This window comes from Pinus tabuliformis, chromosome 2_2 (genome assembly GCF_031772625.1).
Source record: "Pinus tabuliformis cultivar Carrire ecotype Pingquan chromosome 2_2, CPIR1, whole genome shotgun sequence".
Taxonomy (NCBI): domain Eukaryota; kingdom Viridiplantae; phylum Streptophyta; class Pinopsida; order Pinales; family Pinaceae; genus Pinus; species Pinus tabuliformis.
Genome location: NC_142300.1, coordinates 248,160,160 through 248,176,389, shown reverse-complemented (window position 1 = coordinate 248,176,389; position 16,230 = coordinate 248,160,160). Strand labels below are relative to the sequence as shown.

The 16,230-nt window shown below is 37.4% G+C and overlaps 1 protein-coding gene across 1 annotated transcript in view; it reads left to right on the top strand.

Annotated features, from left to right (window-relative positions):
* Positions 1–594: 594 nt before the first annotated feature.
* The window catches only part of LOC149192220 (chloroplast processing peptidase-like), a 188,068-nt gene continuing 172,432 nt past the window's right edge, over positions 595–16,230 (top strand). The window contains exon 1 of the mRNA XM_089406337.1: positions 595–1,409. Coding sequence (XP_089262463.1) covers positions 1,074–1,409 — 336 coding nt within the window. The 5' untranslated portion in view covers positions 595–1,073. The remainder of the gene's footprint in view (positions 1,410–16,230) is intronic.

Sequence of the window (16,230 nt, the reverse complement as noted above, 5' to 3'; positions counted from 1 at the left end):
ATCTCAAATAACATTTCTATAAAAAGGAAAAAAAAAAAATCCATAATAATTATATCTATAAGAATAGTTGTGTGTTAAATGTATTTTCACTTCCATTATTTGTAAATTTTTTTATTATTATTTTTTAATAATTTATTAAGATTTTGAAACAAATTTATAAGTGTTTTTATTTATTTTACAAAATAAAAATTAGATAAAAAAAAAAAATAAAAAAATAAAAAGAGATTACTAATTCAAAAAGACATAAAATTATCCCCATTAAAATCAAACTAAAATTTATAATTCGATACAAAACTGATACAAATTCCGAAACTCTGAATCCCATATAATACTCAAAATTAAACAACGCAACCTGCTATTTAGACAAATTCTCATCCACTGAATTCTGGACTATAATATGCAACTTAAATACGCGGTACCAAACACCTTTCCAAATGGGTAAACGCGCAAAGACAAAAGCCAAATATAAGCGCAGTGCCCGGAAAGATCCACCGAAAAACGAACCATCGCATAAATCAGCGGGAAAGCTTATACATGAGTTGGCCTCCTTCCATTTTGACCAAACGATCCGCCTTTTCATGGACTAATTGCATGGTGAAACTTGATAGCGAAGCAAACTCTTCACTATTGTCGATGTTTCTTGCGACCACAACACGCCGAGGCAAGCAAAATTATGCACCCTAAAATCAGAGTATTAAATGTTCACACGATTGAGAGTCTCGCTTTTCGTTCCCTCCGCAAATTCCTACGTGATACCGCCTATTCTTCATGGCGTTTTCGTTCACATTGCCTATGCATTTCTCATTCGTCTGCCGGTATACCATTAAGTGAAGCTCTGATCCAAAAATGCCATCACGCCTCACCGATCATGGCCGCTTACCCCTCATCTCCCCGTGGCTCGCCTCCCCCAATATCTTGAAAATTGAGTTCTCTACAATTTCCCAGGTTTTCCAATTGCAGGCCTGGGGACTCATTGCTATGGATTTAAAGGAAATTACACAACAGCTGAGCTCTGCGTTCACGCATTTGCTTGAGTTAATCTCGCTGCGGCTACTTGAATCTGTTATCTCATTATGACGGCAATTTACAGACTTTTCCCTTTCAAGTGGACGAGATGGTTGCCCTGTCATGAATTCTCGACGTCTCCGACCAGAGGTTTCATGGGTTGTAGTGTAAGAAGGATGATTGAGCAGGGGGCCGTGCCTGCAGAGGAACGAAAGAAGCAGATAACGACGACGGAGATCCAAGACGGCACTTCGAAATGGTCAACTTGGGATGCCTGCAAGGCCGCCGTTGCAGCGCTTTTGGCTTCCACAGCTTTCCGGTGGATTATTTTGGAGCCTAGGTTCATAGCGTCCTCCTCTATGCATCCCACTTTGGAGACGGGGGATCATATTATCGCGGAAAAGGTAAGCATCTCGTATTCCAACCGCTACGCCAAAATATTGTTGCACACGGGAATGGTTTAATTAACGGTGAATTTGAACTGGAAATGTCTGGCAAGGAGTGTATTAACAGTGAATATATGACCAGGCAGTCAGGAATATTGAAAATGGATGGTCATATGTTGATTGGTGTGGTAAAGATTCGAATGGCACATATGGCCAGGCAGTCACTACACCTATTCACGATCAATATAAAAAAGTTAAGTGTACAATGATATTCACGATCAATATAAAAAAGTTAAGTGTACAATGATAGGAAACATTTTTACGGTATCAGTAATGATGGGAAACATTTGTACATAATTTTTTTGAAGTGGAGTCGAAGAAATCGTGAAGTGTACAATGATAGGAAACATTTTTACGGTATCAGTAATGATGGGAAACATTTGTACATAATTTTTTTTGAAGTGGAGTTGAAGAAATATATAGAAATTTTCTGGCAAATAGACAATTTTTTGCACGGGTGATATAGAGGTCAAAAAAATTGAGGTCATTATTGTCTGTTTTTTTGAGGTGGAGTTGAAATATATGTAATTTTTTGAGCAAATAGATAATCTTTGGTGCTGTAAAGTAGAAGTAAAAAAGTTGACATTATTTTTACCTGTTTTTTTTGTAAGGTGGAGTTGAAAAAATATATGTAAATTTTCAGATAAATAGATAAATGTTTTGGTTATTAGGTCAAAAAGTTGATGTCACTCTTGTTTATCTTTTCTGTGGAGTTGACAAAATATATGTAAGTTTTCTGATTTTTTTTGGTTATCTGACGTCAAAAAGTTCACGGCATTCTTGTTTGTGTTAAGTTGACGTCATTCTTGTTTGTCTTCTGCTGTGACTTGGAGTTGAAAAGATATTCGTAAGTTTTCAGGCAAATAGATAATTTTTTGGTTACTGAGGTCAAAAAGTTGACGACACTCTTGTTTGTCTTTTTCTGTGAGGTGAAGTTGAGAAAATATATGTAAATTTTAGGGCAAATAGATAATTTTTTGGTAACTGAGGTCAAAAAGTTGACATCACTCTTGTTTGTCTTTGTTTTTGTCATTTTTGTGAGGTGGAGTTGAAAAAATATATGTAAGTTTTCAGGCAAATAGATAATTTTTTGGTTACTGAGATAAAAAAGTTGATGTCATTCTTGTTTGTCTTTTTCTGTGAGGTGGGGTTGAAAAAATATAGGTAAGTTTTTAGACAGATAGATAATTTTTTGGTTACCCAGGTCAAAATGTTCGTCACTTTTGTCAATTTTTTTTTGAAGTGAATTTGAAGAAATATAGGCAATTTTTCAAGCAAATAGATAATCTTTTGGTCTTGTGACAATGAGGTCAAACAATTTAAGTCACTCTTTTCTGTTTTTTTCTGTGAGGCGGAGTTGAAGAAATCTTGTCCTTATTTTTCTGTGAGGTGGAGTTGAAGAAATATATGTAATTTTTCAAGCAAATAGATAATCTTTTGGTCCGGTGACAAAGAGGTGAAAAAGTTGACCTCATTTTTCTGTAAAGTGGAGTTAGAGATATATATGTAATTTGTCAAGAATATAGATAATCTTTTGGTCTTGTGACAATGAGGGCAAAAAGTTGAGGCCACTCTTATTGGTATTTTTCTGTGAGGTGGAGTTGAAGAAATATATGTAATTTTTCCCATAAATATAGATAATATTTTGGTCTTGTGACACCGAGGTCAAAAAGTTGACATCACTGGCGCTGTAAAGTAGAAGTCAAAAAGTTGACGTCGCTCTTGTTTGTCTTTTTCTTTGTCATTGTTTGTGAGGTGGAGTTGAAAAAATATATGTAAGTTTTCAGGCAAATAGATAATTTTTTTGGTTACGGAGGTCAAAAAGTTGACGTCATTCTTATTTGTCTTTTTCTGTGAGGCTGGGTTGAAAAAATATAAGTAAGTTTTTAGACAAATAGATAACTTTTTGGTTACCGAGGTCAAAAAGTTGACGTCATTCTTATTTGTCTTTTTCTGCGAGGCGGGGTTGAAAAAATATAAGTAAGTTTTTAGACAAATAGATAATTTTTTGGTTACCGAGGTCAAAAAGTTGACGTCACTTCTGTCAACTTTTTTGGTAACTGAGGTCAAAAAGTTGACATCACTCTTGTTTGTCTTTGTTTTTGTCATTTTTTGTGAGGTGGAGTTGAAAAAATATATGTAAGTTTTCAGGCAAATAGATAATTTTTTGGTTACTGAGATAAAAAAGTTGACGTCATTCTTGTTTGTCTTTTTCTGTGAGGTGGGGTTGAAAAAATATAGGTAAGTTTTTAGACAGATAGATAATTTTTTGGTTACCCAGGTCAAAATGTTCGTCACTTTTGTCAATTTTTTTTTTGAAGCGAATTTGAAGAAATATATGCAATTTTTCAAGCAAATAGATAATCTTTTGGTCTTGTGACAATGAGGTCAAACAATTTAAGTCACTCTTTTCTGTTTTTTTCTGAGGCGGAGTTGAAGAAATCTTGTCCTTATTTTTCTGGGAGGTGGAGTTGAAGAAATATATGTAATTTTTCAAGCAAATAGATAATCTTTTGGTCCGGTGACAAAGAGGTCAAAAAGTTGACCTCATTTTTCTGTGAAGTGGAGTTAAAGATATATATGTAATTTGTCAAGCATATAGATAATCTTTTGGTCTTGTGACAATGAGGGCAAAAAGTTGAGGCCACTCTTATTGGTATTTTTCTGTGAGGTGGAGTTGAAGAAATATATGTAATTTTTCACATAAATATAGATAATATTTTGGTCTTGTGACACCGAGGTCAAAAAGTTGACATCACTGGTGCTGTAAAGTAGAAGTCAAAAAGTTGACGTCACTCTTGTTTGTCTTTTTCTTTGTCATTTTTTGTGAGGTGGAGTTGAAAAATTATATGTAAGTTTTTAGGCAAATAGATAATTTTTTTGGTTACCGAGGTCAAAAAGTTGACGTCATTCTTATTTGTCTTTTTCTGTGAGGCGGGGTTGAAAAAATATAGGTAAGTTTTTAGACAAATAGATATTTTTTTGGTTACCGATGTCAAAAAGTTGACGTCACTTCTGTCAATTTTTTTTTCGTGAAGTGGATTTGAAGAAATATATGCAATTTTTCAAGCAAATAGATAATCTTTTGGTCTTGTAACAATGAGGTCAAAAAATTTAAGTCACTCTTTTCTGTTTTTTCTGTGAGGCGAAGTTGAAGAAATCTTGTCCCTATTTTTCTTTGAGGTGGAGTTGAAGAAATATATGTATTTTTTCATACAAATAGATAATTTTTTTGGTCGTGGAAGACCTATGTAAAAAAAAGTTAACCTGGCTCTTGTCCATTTTCTTATAATTCTTCACCTAAATAAATAATCTTTTCGTCTTATAACATCAAGGTTAAATAATCTTTTTCTCTTATAACAGCAAGGCCAAAAAATTGACTTCAAAATTTCTGAAAATTGGTTCAATCCAAAAATATCTGAAAATTGAAATAAAGATGGCTGTCCTGTCCTTTGACATTTTCACTCTAATTCGTTGACATGTTATGTTGTTGACTAAACACCGTCAAAATGATGATTTATACGTTTCTTTAGTAAAGAGATTTTATTCAATTTATGTATATTAGGTTTCTTATCTGTTGGTTGGATTATTTCAGGTTTGCAATTCTTTTATTTAAAAATAAATAAATAAAAAATACAGTTTCCTATGCAGTAATTTGTCAACCGTAGACCTTAATATCTATCTGTCCTAATTATCTTTTGAGTCTTTCTTTTTTATGTTTTATTTGTTTCCTCTTGTGAAGTACTACACGCGCACTGTTTAATTGGGTGGTTTGGAGATTTTTTCCTAGTGAAAACAAGATCTATATATATGTCTATCTGTCTTTTGATTTTGGTCGAGCGGATGCCCGTGTGCTGTCTCAGTGGTGTCATGGATATCATATCCTTCTATAAACCTGATTTTCTCTCGATATCATAATCGAAAATACATGTTTGATTTTCTCTCGATATCATAATCGAAAATACATGTTTGAGCTTGCTCGAGATCACCCCAGTTATGACCTCGCATATGCAATGACAGTGTGATATTATCCTGAACGTGTTGGGTAGCATTGCTTTGAGATACTAACAATCAAAGTGGTATTGAATGCTTAAGAAATTTCCTCCTCTCTAGATTTCTCAAATTCTCACTGACGTCTAGCAGTTCCTCACCCAAGACATGCATAAACGCTGTTAAAAACCGTGTCGGGAGGTTGTTCGGTTTTGGTGCCATGCCATTTTTGCATGGGTTTCATAATCTAAGTTAGCTCCTCCATGGTAGGGTGATTGAAGCTTGCGTTGTCCTCCTCAACCCCAGAGGCCATCGAGAGAACATCCCTAGTGTTTTCTCTGTCAGGTCGATAAAGATAACCCTACCTCCACTGGACGCTACATTATACATATTATTTCAAGAATGCCAAAGCCTTTTATCAAACTCCCTTATCGTCCAGACGGTGTTTGTGGCTTTCTTGGCAAAGCTTGTTTCTGTAAGTAGGTAGTGTTATTGTTCTCCATAGCGATCCATGTAGCTACACAATTGCAGCTCCTCCATGGTTGAAGGGTGATTGAGGTGCATTGTTTTCCTCAACCCAAGAGTCCATTGAGAAAATATCCCTAGTGTTTTCTATATCAGGCCGAAAAAAATATCCCTATATTACTTAATTCTACATTGCAGGTATTGTTGAAAGAATGTCAAAGCCTATTGTCGAAATCCCTTATCCTCCCTATGGTGTTTGTGGCTTTTTGTACATGTATTGTTGAAAGAATGTCAAAGCCTATTCTCGAAATCCCTTATCCTCCCTGTGGTGTTTGTGGCTTTCTTACAAAAGCTTTTTTTGGGAAGTAGGTAGTGTTGCTATCCCTCGTAGCAAGCCATGTAATATGACCCTTATCAGCCATATAAGATGACTATATGACTTTTAAGAGCTATGTAACATGATTTTTACTTTATCACTTTGCTTCTTCCTAAGAACATGTTTTTTAATCTTTGATGACCCAATCTTGGTCTTAATGCCTTTTGGTAAAACATGGTTTTGGATACTTTTGTTTGAAACTTTAATCTAATCTTTTACCTCACCTAGTTTGGTCCTCATGTTCCCAAATTTTTTGAGTACCTACTCCTTGGTGAGAGTTTTAATTCTAATGACTCCATTGCAAAGGACTCTCTCAAGGGTATGACCTTTGCCTAATATTGCTCAACCATTTTCACATGTTCTACAAATTTGAGCCTAAAAAATGGATTCAATTTAATGGGCAATAGTTTTGTGTGGGCCAGCATCTTGCCTCTAGGAGATTGTGTCACTTCACTACTGGATCGATTTCCCTCAAAAGCTTCGAATTTAGCTGTTTTTTGAGTGCCTAGCCAGAGGATAATGGGAAAGTGAGCAATCCCTCCTTTATTGATTATAAATTGATTTGTAGATTTCTGTTGTTTGCAGTAATGTGATCTTGGTGAGGACCCTATCCTATCCTTTGTGAATGTAAATCAATGTAGGTTTTGTTACCTCCCAAATTGTACTTGACAATAAAATCCCTAATCCACAAGGCACAACCCAAGACAGAACTACTATGATGGCACCACTGTCACCTAAGTATCCTATCCTCTTCACTTTAGGACAAGTCTCCTTTGACCCCCTTGGTAGGATTACTAAAACTAAGCAATGAGGCACAAGGTGATAAACAAAGTTTTTGGTATTTCAGGGAAATGGAGTCAAGGTGAATCTAAGGGGGGTTATAGAGCCAAAAAGAAAACCCATCTTAAAAATTGGCCTATTTTATTTAAGGATTAAGGAAGGAGCATAGGGCCTATGGCTCAATAGTCTCCTATCTAATCAAGATAAATAATGAAGACCAAGACCCTACAAGAAGGGGTCCTAAAGGGAGCACCTTGACTAACAAAATCAACTATAGTTTGATAAATGTATTCAATACCTTTGCTAGGGTTTCTAAATGGATAGACAAATGAATCAATTAAAATATGACCAAACTAACAAAAGAAGAAGGAGAGGAGTTACCCCAAAATATCTTCCTTCCAAGTTGGAGACTCTACCATTCAATGGGATAATCTTGTTAGCTTGTAGAAGAATTATATGTAACTTTTCTGTGAAATGGAGTTGAAGAAATATATGTAATTTTTCAAAAAAAAAGAAGATAATCTTTTGGTCTTATGACAAAAGGTCAAAAAGTTGATGTCACTCCTATCCATATTTTCAGTGGGGTGGGGTTAAAGAAATATATGTAATTTTTCAGGAAAATAGATAATATTTTGGTCATGTGACATCGAGGTCGAAAAATTGACTTCACTCTTGTTTCTCTGCCTTTTTCTGTGAGGTGGAGTTGAAATATATGTATTTTTTTACACAAATAGATATTTTTTGGGTCTTGTAATAACCACGCTTAAAAAGTTGACACCACTCCTGTCTATCTTTTTCCAAAATAAAGTTAAAAAAATATATGTAATTTTTCACCGACATAAATAATCTTTTGATTATATGACACCAAAGTGAAATAATTGTCATTGCTGTCCAATTCAACAAAAAATATGTGAAAATTGAAATAAAGATGGCTGTGCTATCATTTGACATTTTCACTCTAATTCATTGAAACGTTGTGTTGTTGAATAAACGCCTTTCAAATGATTATTTATACATTTCTTTAGTAAAGAGATTTTATTCCATTCATGTATATTATGTTTCTTATCTGTTGGTTGGATTCTTTCATGTTTGCAATTCATGTATTTAAAAAAGGAAAAAAAGAAAATACTAGTTTCCTTTGTAGTAATTTTTCAACCTGGAACCGTAGACCTTAATATCCATCTGTCCTAATTATTTTTTGAGTCTTTCTTTGATATGTTTTATTTGTTTCCCATTGTTAAGTGGGACACGCGCACTGTTTAATTTGGTGGTTTGGAGACTTTTTTCTAATGAAAACAAGGTCTATATATATGTCTATCTGTCGTTTGATTTTGGTGGACCGGATGCCCGTGTGCTGTGACTGTCTCGGTGGTGTCATGGATATCACATCCTTCTGTAAACCCGATTTTCTGTCGATATCATAATCGAAAATACATGATAGAGCTTGCTCGGCAGCTCGAGATCACCCTAGTTATCATCTCGCATATGCAATGACAGTGTGGTATTGTCCTGAAAGTGTTGGGTAGCATTGCTTTGAGATACTAACAGTCAAAGTGGTGTTGAATCATGAATGCCTGAAGAAATTTCCTCTTCTGTCTAGATTTCTCAAATTATCACTGACTTCTAGCAGTTCCTCAACCAAGACATGCATAAACCCTGTGCAAAACCCTGTCGGGAGGTTGTTTGGTCTTGATGCCTTGTCATTTTTGAATGGGTTTCATAACCTAATTTAGCTCCTCCATGCTTGTAGGGTGATTGAGGCTCGCGTTGTCGTCCTCAACCCAAGAGGCCATCGAGAGAACATCCCTAGTGTTTTCTATATCAGGTCGATAAAGATATCACTATATCACTTGACGCTACATTACACACATTATTTCAAGAATGTCAAAGCCTTTTATCAAAATCCCTTATTGTCCAGATGGTGTTTTCGGCTTTCTTGGTAAAGCTTGTTTCTGGAAGTAGGTAGTGTTATTGTCCAACATAGCGAGCCATGTAGCTCCTCCATGGTTGTAGGGTGATTAAGGTGCATAGTCTTCCTTAACCCAAGAGGCCATCGAGAAAAATCCCTAGTGGTTTCTCTATCAGGCCGATAAAGATATCCCTATATTACTTGACTCTACATTGCATGTATCGTTGAAAGAATGTCAAAGCTATTATCAAAATCCATTATCCTCCATATGGTGTTTGTGGCTTTCTTGGCAAGGCTTGTTTTTTGGAAGTAGGTAGTGTTATTTCCCCATAGCGAGCCATGTAACATGATCCTTTCGAGCCATGCAAGATGGCTTTTAAAACTTTAAGAGCCATGTAACATGACCCTTACTTCACCACTTTGCTTCTTCCTAAGAACATGTCTTTCAATCTTTGATGACCCAAGGCCTTAATAATCTTTGATGACCCAATCTTGGCCTTAATATCCTTTGGTAAAACATGGTTTTGAAAAAAGGATAAAACATGGTTTTGAATACTTTCGTTTAAAACTTTGATCTAGTCTTCTACCTCACCTTGTTTGGTCCTCATGTTCCCAAATTTCTTGAGTGCCCACTCCTTGGTGAGAGCATTAATTCTAATGAATCCATGGGAAAGGACTCTCTCAAGGGTGTGACCTTTGCCCAATATTGCTCAATCATTTCCACATGCTCTAGAAAATTGAGCCTAAAAAGGGATTCAATTTAATGGGAAATACTTGTTCTTGAAAGTCTTGACCAGCGAGAGGCTAATGGAAAAGTGAGCAAACCCTCCTTTATTGATGATAATTGATTTGTAGTTTTCCGTTGTTTGCAGTAATGTGATCTCAGTGAGGACCCTATCCTATCCCTTGTCAATGTAATCCATCGTGGACCTTTTGTTTATCTATGTAGGTTTTGTTACCTACCAAATTTTACTTGACAATAAAATCCCTAATCCACAAGGCACAACCCAAGAAGGAACTACTATGATGGTCACCATTGTCACCTAAGTATCCTATCCTCTTCACTTTAGGGCATGTCTCCTTTGATCCCTTTGGTAGGATTACTAAAACTAAGCAATGAGGCACAAGGTAATAAACAAAGTTTTTGGTATTTTAGGATATAAAAGAGGTGATGGAAGGCAATAGAGAGTAGTGTCATATCCAACAAGGGCAATGGAGTCAAGGTGAATCTAAGGCTGCTTATAGGGTAAAAAAGAAAACCCATCTTAAAAATTGACCTATTTTATTTAAGGATTAGGGAATGAGCATAGGGGCAATGGCTCAATAGTCTCCTATCTAATCAAGATAAATAATGAAGACCAAGACCCTACAAGAAAGGGTCCTCAAGGGAGCACCTTCAGTAACAAAATCAACTATATCTTGATAAACGTATTCAATACCTTTGCTAGGGTTCCTAAATGGATAGAAAAAGGAATGAATTAAATAATGACCAAACTAACAAAGGAAGAAGGAGAGGAGCTACCCCAAAATATATTCCTTCCAAGTTATAGACTTTACCATTCAATGAACTAATCTTGTTAGCTTGCAGAAAATTTTATCATTCAGAATTAATCTTTATGCACCAAATAGTAACCAAGAGAGAAGAGGTTCAATAATTGACACAAAATAATTATGCATTCCAAAAAGAAAGAGCCCTTATATATTGCATTTGCTCCAAGAAATATCAATTAAGATTCAAGGAAAGGAAGCTCCAAAAACCCAACCATGAGTATAAATGATGAAGGGATGCTCTTTATATAGATTCTAGCTAAACTTCCTTTAGAAGAAAGTAATAATTTCTCATTGAGAAGCCTAGAACTATCCTAGGGAGGAGTAAATCATTCAAAAATACATAAAAATGAAGTGGTCAAAGCCACTTTTATATGACTGCAACAAAAATAGGCCCAAGAGATCGGGACATCTCCATCAAGGAGGGGAAAAGATGAGTCAAAGGTGCAACATCTAGCCTCCCAAGGCCTACAAGTGGATAGGTCCACAAACAAATCCTCATAGTAGGAAATTAAGACCTTCTAGATCTCATTAAAGGTGGATGTGTAGTTCTCCAAGCTTAAATGTCCCAACAAGTAATGAATGGATGATCTCAAGAGTGGATGACCTCCAATAGAAGCATGAAAATATGGGCCATGTGGCCTCAAGAGATAGGGCAATCTTCATCATGGGAATACATCAATAATGAACTCCCCAAATAACCAAAACACTCAATCAAAAGATGTGGGCCGTTCTTCAAACAAGTGGTTAAAATGCAGCGGAAATTTTGTTGCGACAAATTTTGAAAGCACCATAATTGTGTCAATTCCTGGCAGAATTTCTATTATGACCACATTTTGGAAATCTTGCAACCATTTTGCATCTAATGACATTGATTTGGTGGAATTTTTGGCATTGTGTCAAAAGATAATTTCTCTTAAAGTTAGGTTGCCCTCAAATATGCAATGTGAACCTATATCTAGTGTTTGGAACCTCCTAGATCTTCTCCAATGTGTGTCATCCTCAACTACGAGTGCAAACAAACTTCTTCAACATGGATGTCCCCTTAAAATAGGGCTTGAAACCATAAAGAACGTCTTTAAGAGAATTGTGGCATCTTGCAAGGTGAGAAGTCCCATAAAAAATGTAAAGTAGCTTTCAAAGTGGATGCCAGCCTTAAATCAAGCACTTGGATCCATAATACTTGGCCTCAACATGTGGAATGTTAATAACACTCAATCATCTTCGTGAAAAGAAGGTATATCGCCCTTTAATCCAATAATATGTATCAAAATCACAGTTTTAAAAGCCGGAATCGATGATTGGACCGGTACGCCTAATAAACAGGGTTTCAAACCAGGACCGGTCAAATCGGCACTGGTCAGATCTCAATGAACTGGTCTTTAAAAAATACATGAAATAATCATTTTTTAATAAAAAAACTATGGCCTCAACATGTGGAATGTTAATAACACTCAATCATCTTCATGAAAAGAAGGTATATCACCCTTTAATCCAATAATATGTATCAAAATCACAGTTTTAAAAGCTGGAATTGGTGACCAGACCGGTCCACCTAATAAACAGGGTTTCAAACTAGAATCGGTCAAATCGCGACTGGTCAGATCTCAATGAACTGGTCTTTAAAAAATACATGAAATAATTATTTTTTAATAAAAAACTATTTTTTATATTTAAAACCATGATTTCAAACCAATAGAGACAAAATATGCAAGGTTTGCTTATTTATATACCATGTAAAGGTGAATATATCAAAATGGCATCGAGTGCAATACATAGCAGCAACAAAATACATAATCAATGAGACTCTAAATGGCCTCTAGAGTCTGAAAACAATGCTCTAAGCTATGGGGCCATTGGCCTATTACAAGTCTACATAACAGTGCTCAACAACATGATCACTCCTCATCATGATCAAAATCATCACCACTACTAGACAAGAGATCACCGAAATGAGCTACATAAATAATATGGCTCAGAGTTTAAGGACTCCTAAAACTCCTCTACAACTTTAGTAGTAGTAGTAGTGGCAAACATAGACATCAAAACTACAAATCACTGATCAACATGGTCACTCATGAAACTCATCATTGATTCAACGCTAATAGAAATGGGATCATCAACAAGAGATACATAAACATCATCTAGCTCAAAGCCTTCAGACTTGGATTGCTCAACCTTATAACATGATAGAAATTGAAAAGGTTTAACATGGCTAACCAATGATTTTGGTTTGAGTGAAGGGTGAATCTCCTCAACCTTATAATGTGGTAGAAAAAGATCAGCATGCCTAACCAACTATTTTCCTTTGAGTGAAGGGTACATTCTTGTTAAGGCCATGGTAGAGGAGTTCAACAATCAATACCACCAACATCAACAAAGTTCAAGAATCAAAGCCACCAACATCAAGGTTCTTAAAGGGCTTCATGCTCTTGATCAAATGCTAATCTCATACCCTCACGCATGATAGAATCAAATGGAAACATTGCAAACCCCCAATGAAATCCTGAAAACCATTAAGTCTGTTGAATTTTGAGTGAAATCTAAAATTCTAGTTTCTCCATATGAAATCCAGTGAAGTCGAAACCACTCTCAAACATCTCGAGTCATTTCAAGGAAATGTCACTTTTATTTTAAGAATTTAACATTACCATTAATTACCAACATTGCTAGGGTTGAGATGTGTCAGGCAAATGAGAGGATAGGCATGCTTTTCTTGGAAGGACAATTTTTGGAGGAAAACAACCCCCAATTTCCCTCAAAACAGCTTCAAAACTCGCAAAACTGCATTTTGTGGGGTTTATAGATGCTCTGGCAATAAATCAGCCGGTATATGATGGAACCGATCAGATTGACCATAAACCGACTGGTTTGGTTTGGTTTTTGTGACATTTGGGCGAAATGGACCCTTCAACCGGGTTTTTTGGCCGGTTTGACCCGGTCGCCCAATGAACCGGTTGGTTTGACTAGTTTTCGGTTCAAGCCGACCGATTTTAAAAATATGATCCAAATATGGGCCCAAAAAAGGGAGAGCTAAAAGTAATACCATGCTCCATGTTACAACTAACCAACCATGTGTGAATGTCTTCCATAGGAGCTAAGGCATTGAGAAAAAGATGCCCAGCCAAATCATATCCATCAGAGTGAAAGATCCCCATAAAGAATGATAGGGGAAGTCTTTAAGGTGTGTTACCACAAGGCTTGAATGGTGGCACAAGACATTGAAGTGGGCATGTCTGTGGTTGCTTCATACAGTGGGGCTCAAAGTTGTCTATGCGAATCTGTAATATTCCTAAAGGAAATTTACAATGATAAACGAAGAAAACATAGCAAAAACACACACACACACACAAATTTACACCACATTAAACACCTAGAAAATGCCATAAACTGCACTGAGTTGAGCCATTTTATTAATATAAATGTTGGGTACAAGATAATATTAGAATGCATGCACCTGGGCTTGCCCAAGGCAAGCTAACAATGCCCAGGTGATGAAATCAGCTGCTCAGACACAAGTGTAGTTGTCCCCAACAAAGCTTTGTGTTGCCCCTTTGAAATATGCAATACTTGCTGCAAACAATGACTGCTAGGACCTCCTTCGATGCTTAGAAAATTTCGGGAAATTAACCCAGGCTCTCCTCTAATAACCCACAAAAACCAACGAAGGAATTGGCCAAATGTTGACCTCGAAATTTCGGCCCAATTTCCCCAAGCTCCTCCAGCTGCCGGAGATTTCAGCCCACTTGTAAATGATGTTGCTAAATGCCCCAAACTGGGTGAGATATTCAACGATTGTCCTCCTGGAACTCCTCCACAAAGCTCAACTCCAAATTCCTCTTCCTCCTTGTGTCCCACGTGTGGCACAAAATAATGTTGCGTAGGCCCTACGCAGTCTCTACTGAACTCACTCCACAAACATGCTGCAATGCTTACGGATTGATATGAAAATGATGGAAACTCCCTCCTAGGGCTGGCACTCGAGGTCCATCGAAGCAAGGGTGAGATTCTCGCCTGAAAATCTCTTGTGCTCAACAGCACATGTAGACTTGGCCTCCAACTCAAGTGTGTTAGTCAAGGTGAATGCTCAAATGATCAAAGATGCCCAAAATGAGTGCCTCCTCCTTTTTTGTCGTTGTGCCTCCAATTTTCCCATGTGGGGCCCAACCATCGAACCCTCCATCCTTTCCCTCCAAGAAATAAGCATTTCCAAGAGGGGAGCGTATTTCCACCTTGGAGTGGTCCCCACCATCCACTAACCATTTGATTTTTCCCTTTTCTCCTAAGTTGGGCCCTTGCCTTAGCTCCAAAACTCAAGTGGGGTCTCGCAACCCACTTTTCCTAAGTGAAAGTGCAAAATATGACAAAATTGGCAAAATTGATATTTCCCCTTAGCAATATTGCTAAGTGGGAATATCACAGTCCTCCCCACCAAAATGTTGCTTGTCCTCAAGCAACTGCAATGATGGATGCTGGAGTATCTGCTCTCCCTCCCAAGTGGCATCCTCATCAAGTAGATTCCTCCACTTGATCAAAAACTCCCTGATGACTTTGTTCCGCAAGTGTCTCTCATGGGTGTCCAAAATGGCCTCTGGCTCCAAAACAAGATGTCCCTCATCATCCATGGGTGGTAACTTTGTAGTTGCTGTCACTTGCTACCCCAGTGCCTTTTTAAGGCAAAACACATGGAAAATGTTGTGAATTCAGCTCCTTAGGGGTAGCTCCAGTTCATACGCTACCTCCCTAACCCTCCCGGTGACTTTGTATGGCCCATAAAAGTGGGGCTTGAGCTTCTCGGCCCCCTTTTGCTTGAGCGTGGACTGTCTGTATGGCTGAAGTCTCAGGAAAACTAGATCCCCAACCTCAAACTGCCTCTCTACTCATCCTTTGTTAGTGTAGATCTTTTGCTGGTTCTGTGTAGTATGTAGGTTATCTTTGAGAGCTCGTAAAATATCTTGGCTCTCTTGAATCCAATCCTTGGCCCTAGGGGCCTTGCTGTCTCCAAACATCACATCAACGAAAGATAATGCATCATAACCGTACAAAGCTCTGAATGGGGACATACCTATGGACATGTGGTACGTTGTGTTGTAGCAGTACTCGCCCAAATGCAACCGTATCCATGCACGTTGTTGGCCCGTCACATAGTTGTGTAGATAGCCCTCTAGCCACTTGTTTACAATCTCCGTCTACCCATCCGTCTAAGGGTGGTAACTTATGCTCGGGGTGAGTTTCGTACCTACCAGCCAGAACAATTGCTGCCAAAATCCCCCCATGAACCTGTTGTCCCGGTCACTAACGATGGTCTTCGGAAGACCATGAAGCCGAAACACCTCCCCGAAGAATAGTTCAATGAATTGTGAGGTCGAGGACCCAGCTGAAATAAAGAAAAATTGGTCAAATTTTGTGAATATGTCTACCACCACGTATATGCAGTCCTTGTCTTGGACTGTAGGCAACTCAATGATAAAATCCATTGAGATACTCTCCCATTTCCCCTCAAGAATAGGAAGAGGATGTAACCATCCAGCAGGGTGTGTCTGCTCACCCTTGTTCCTTGGCACATATCACACTCCCTGACGTGCTTCAGAATGTCATCCTTAAGGGCCCTCCATGCAAAGTGCTCCCTGATAGTCTTGTAAGTTTTGGTGAACCCTTGATGCTCGACTAATGGTGAGTTGTGAGCAACCTACATGATCTTCTCCCTCAAG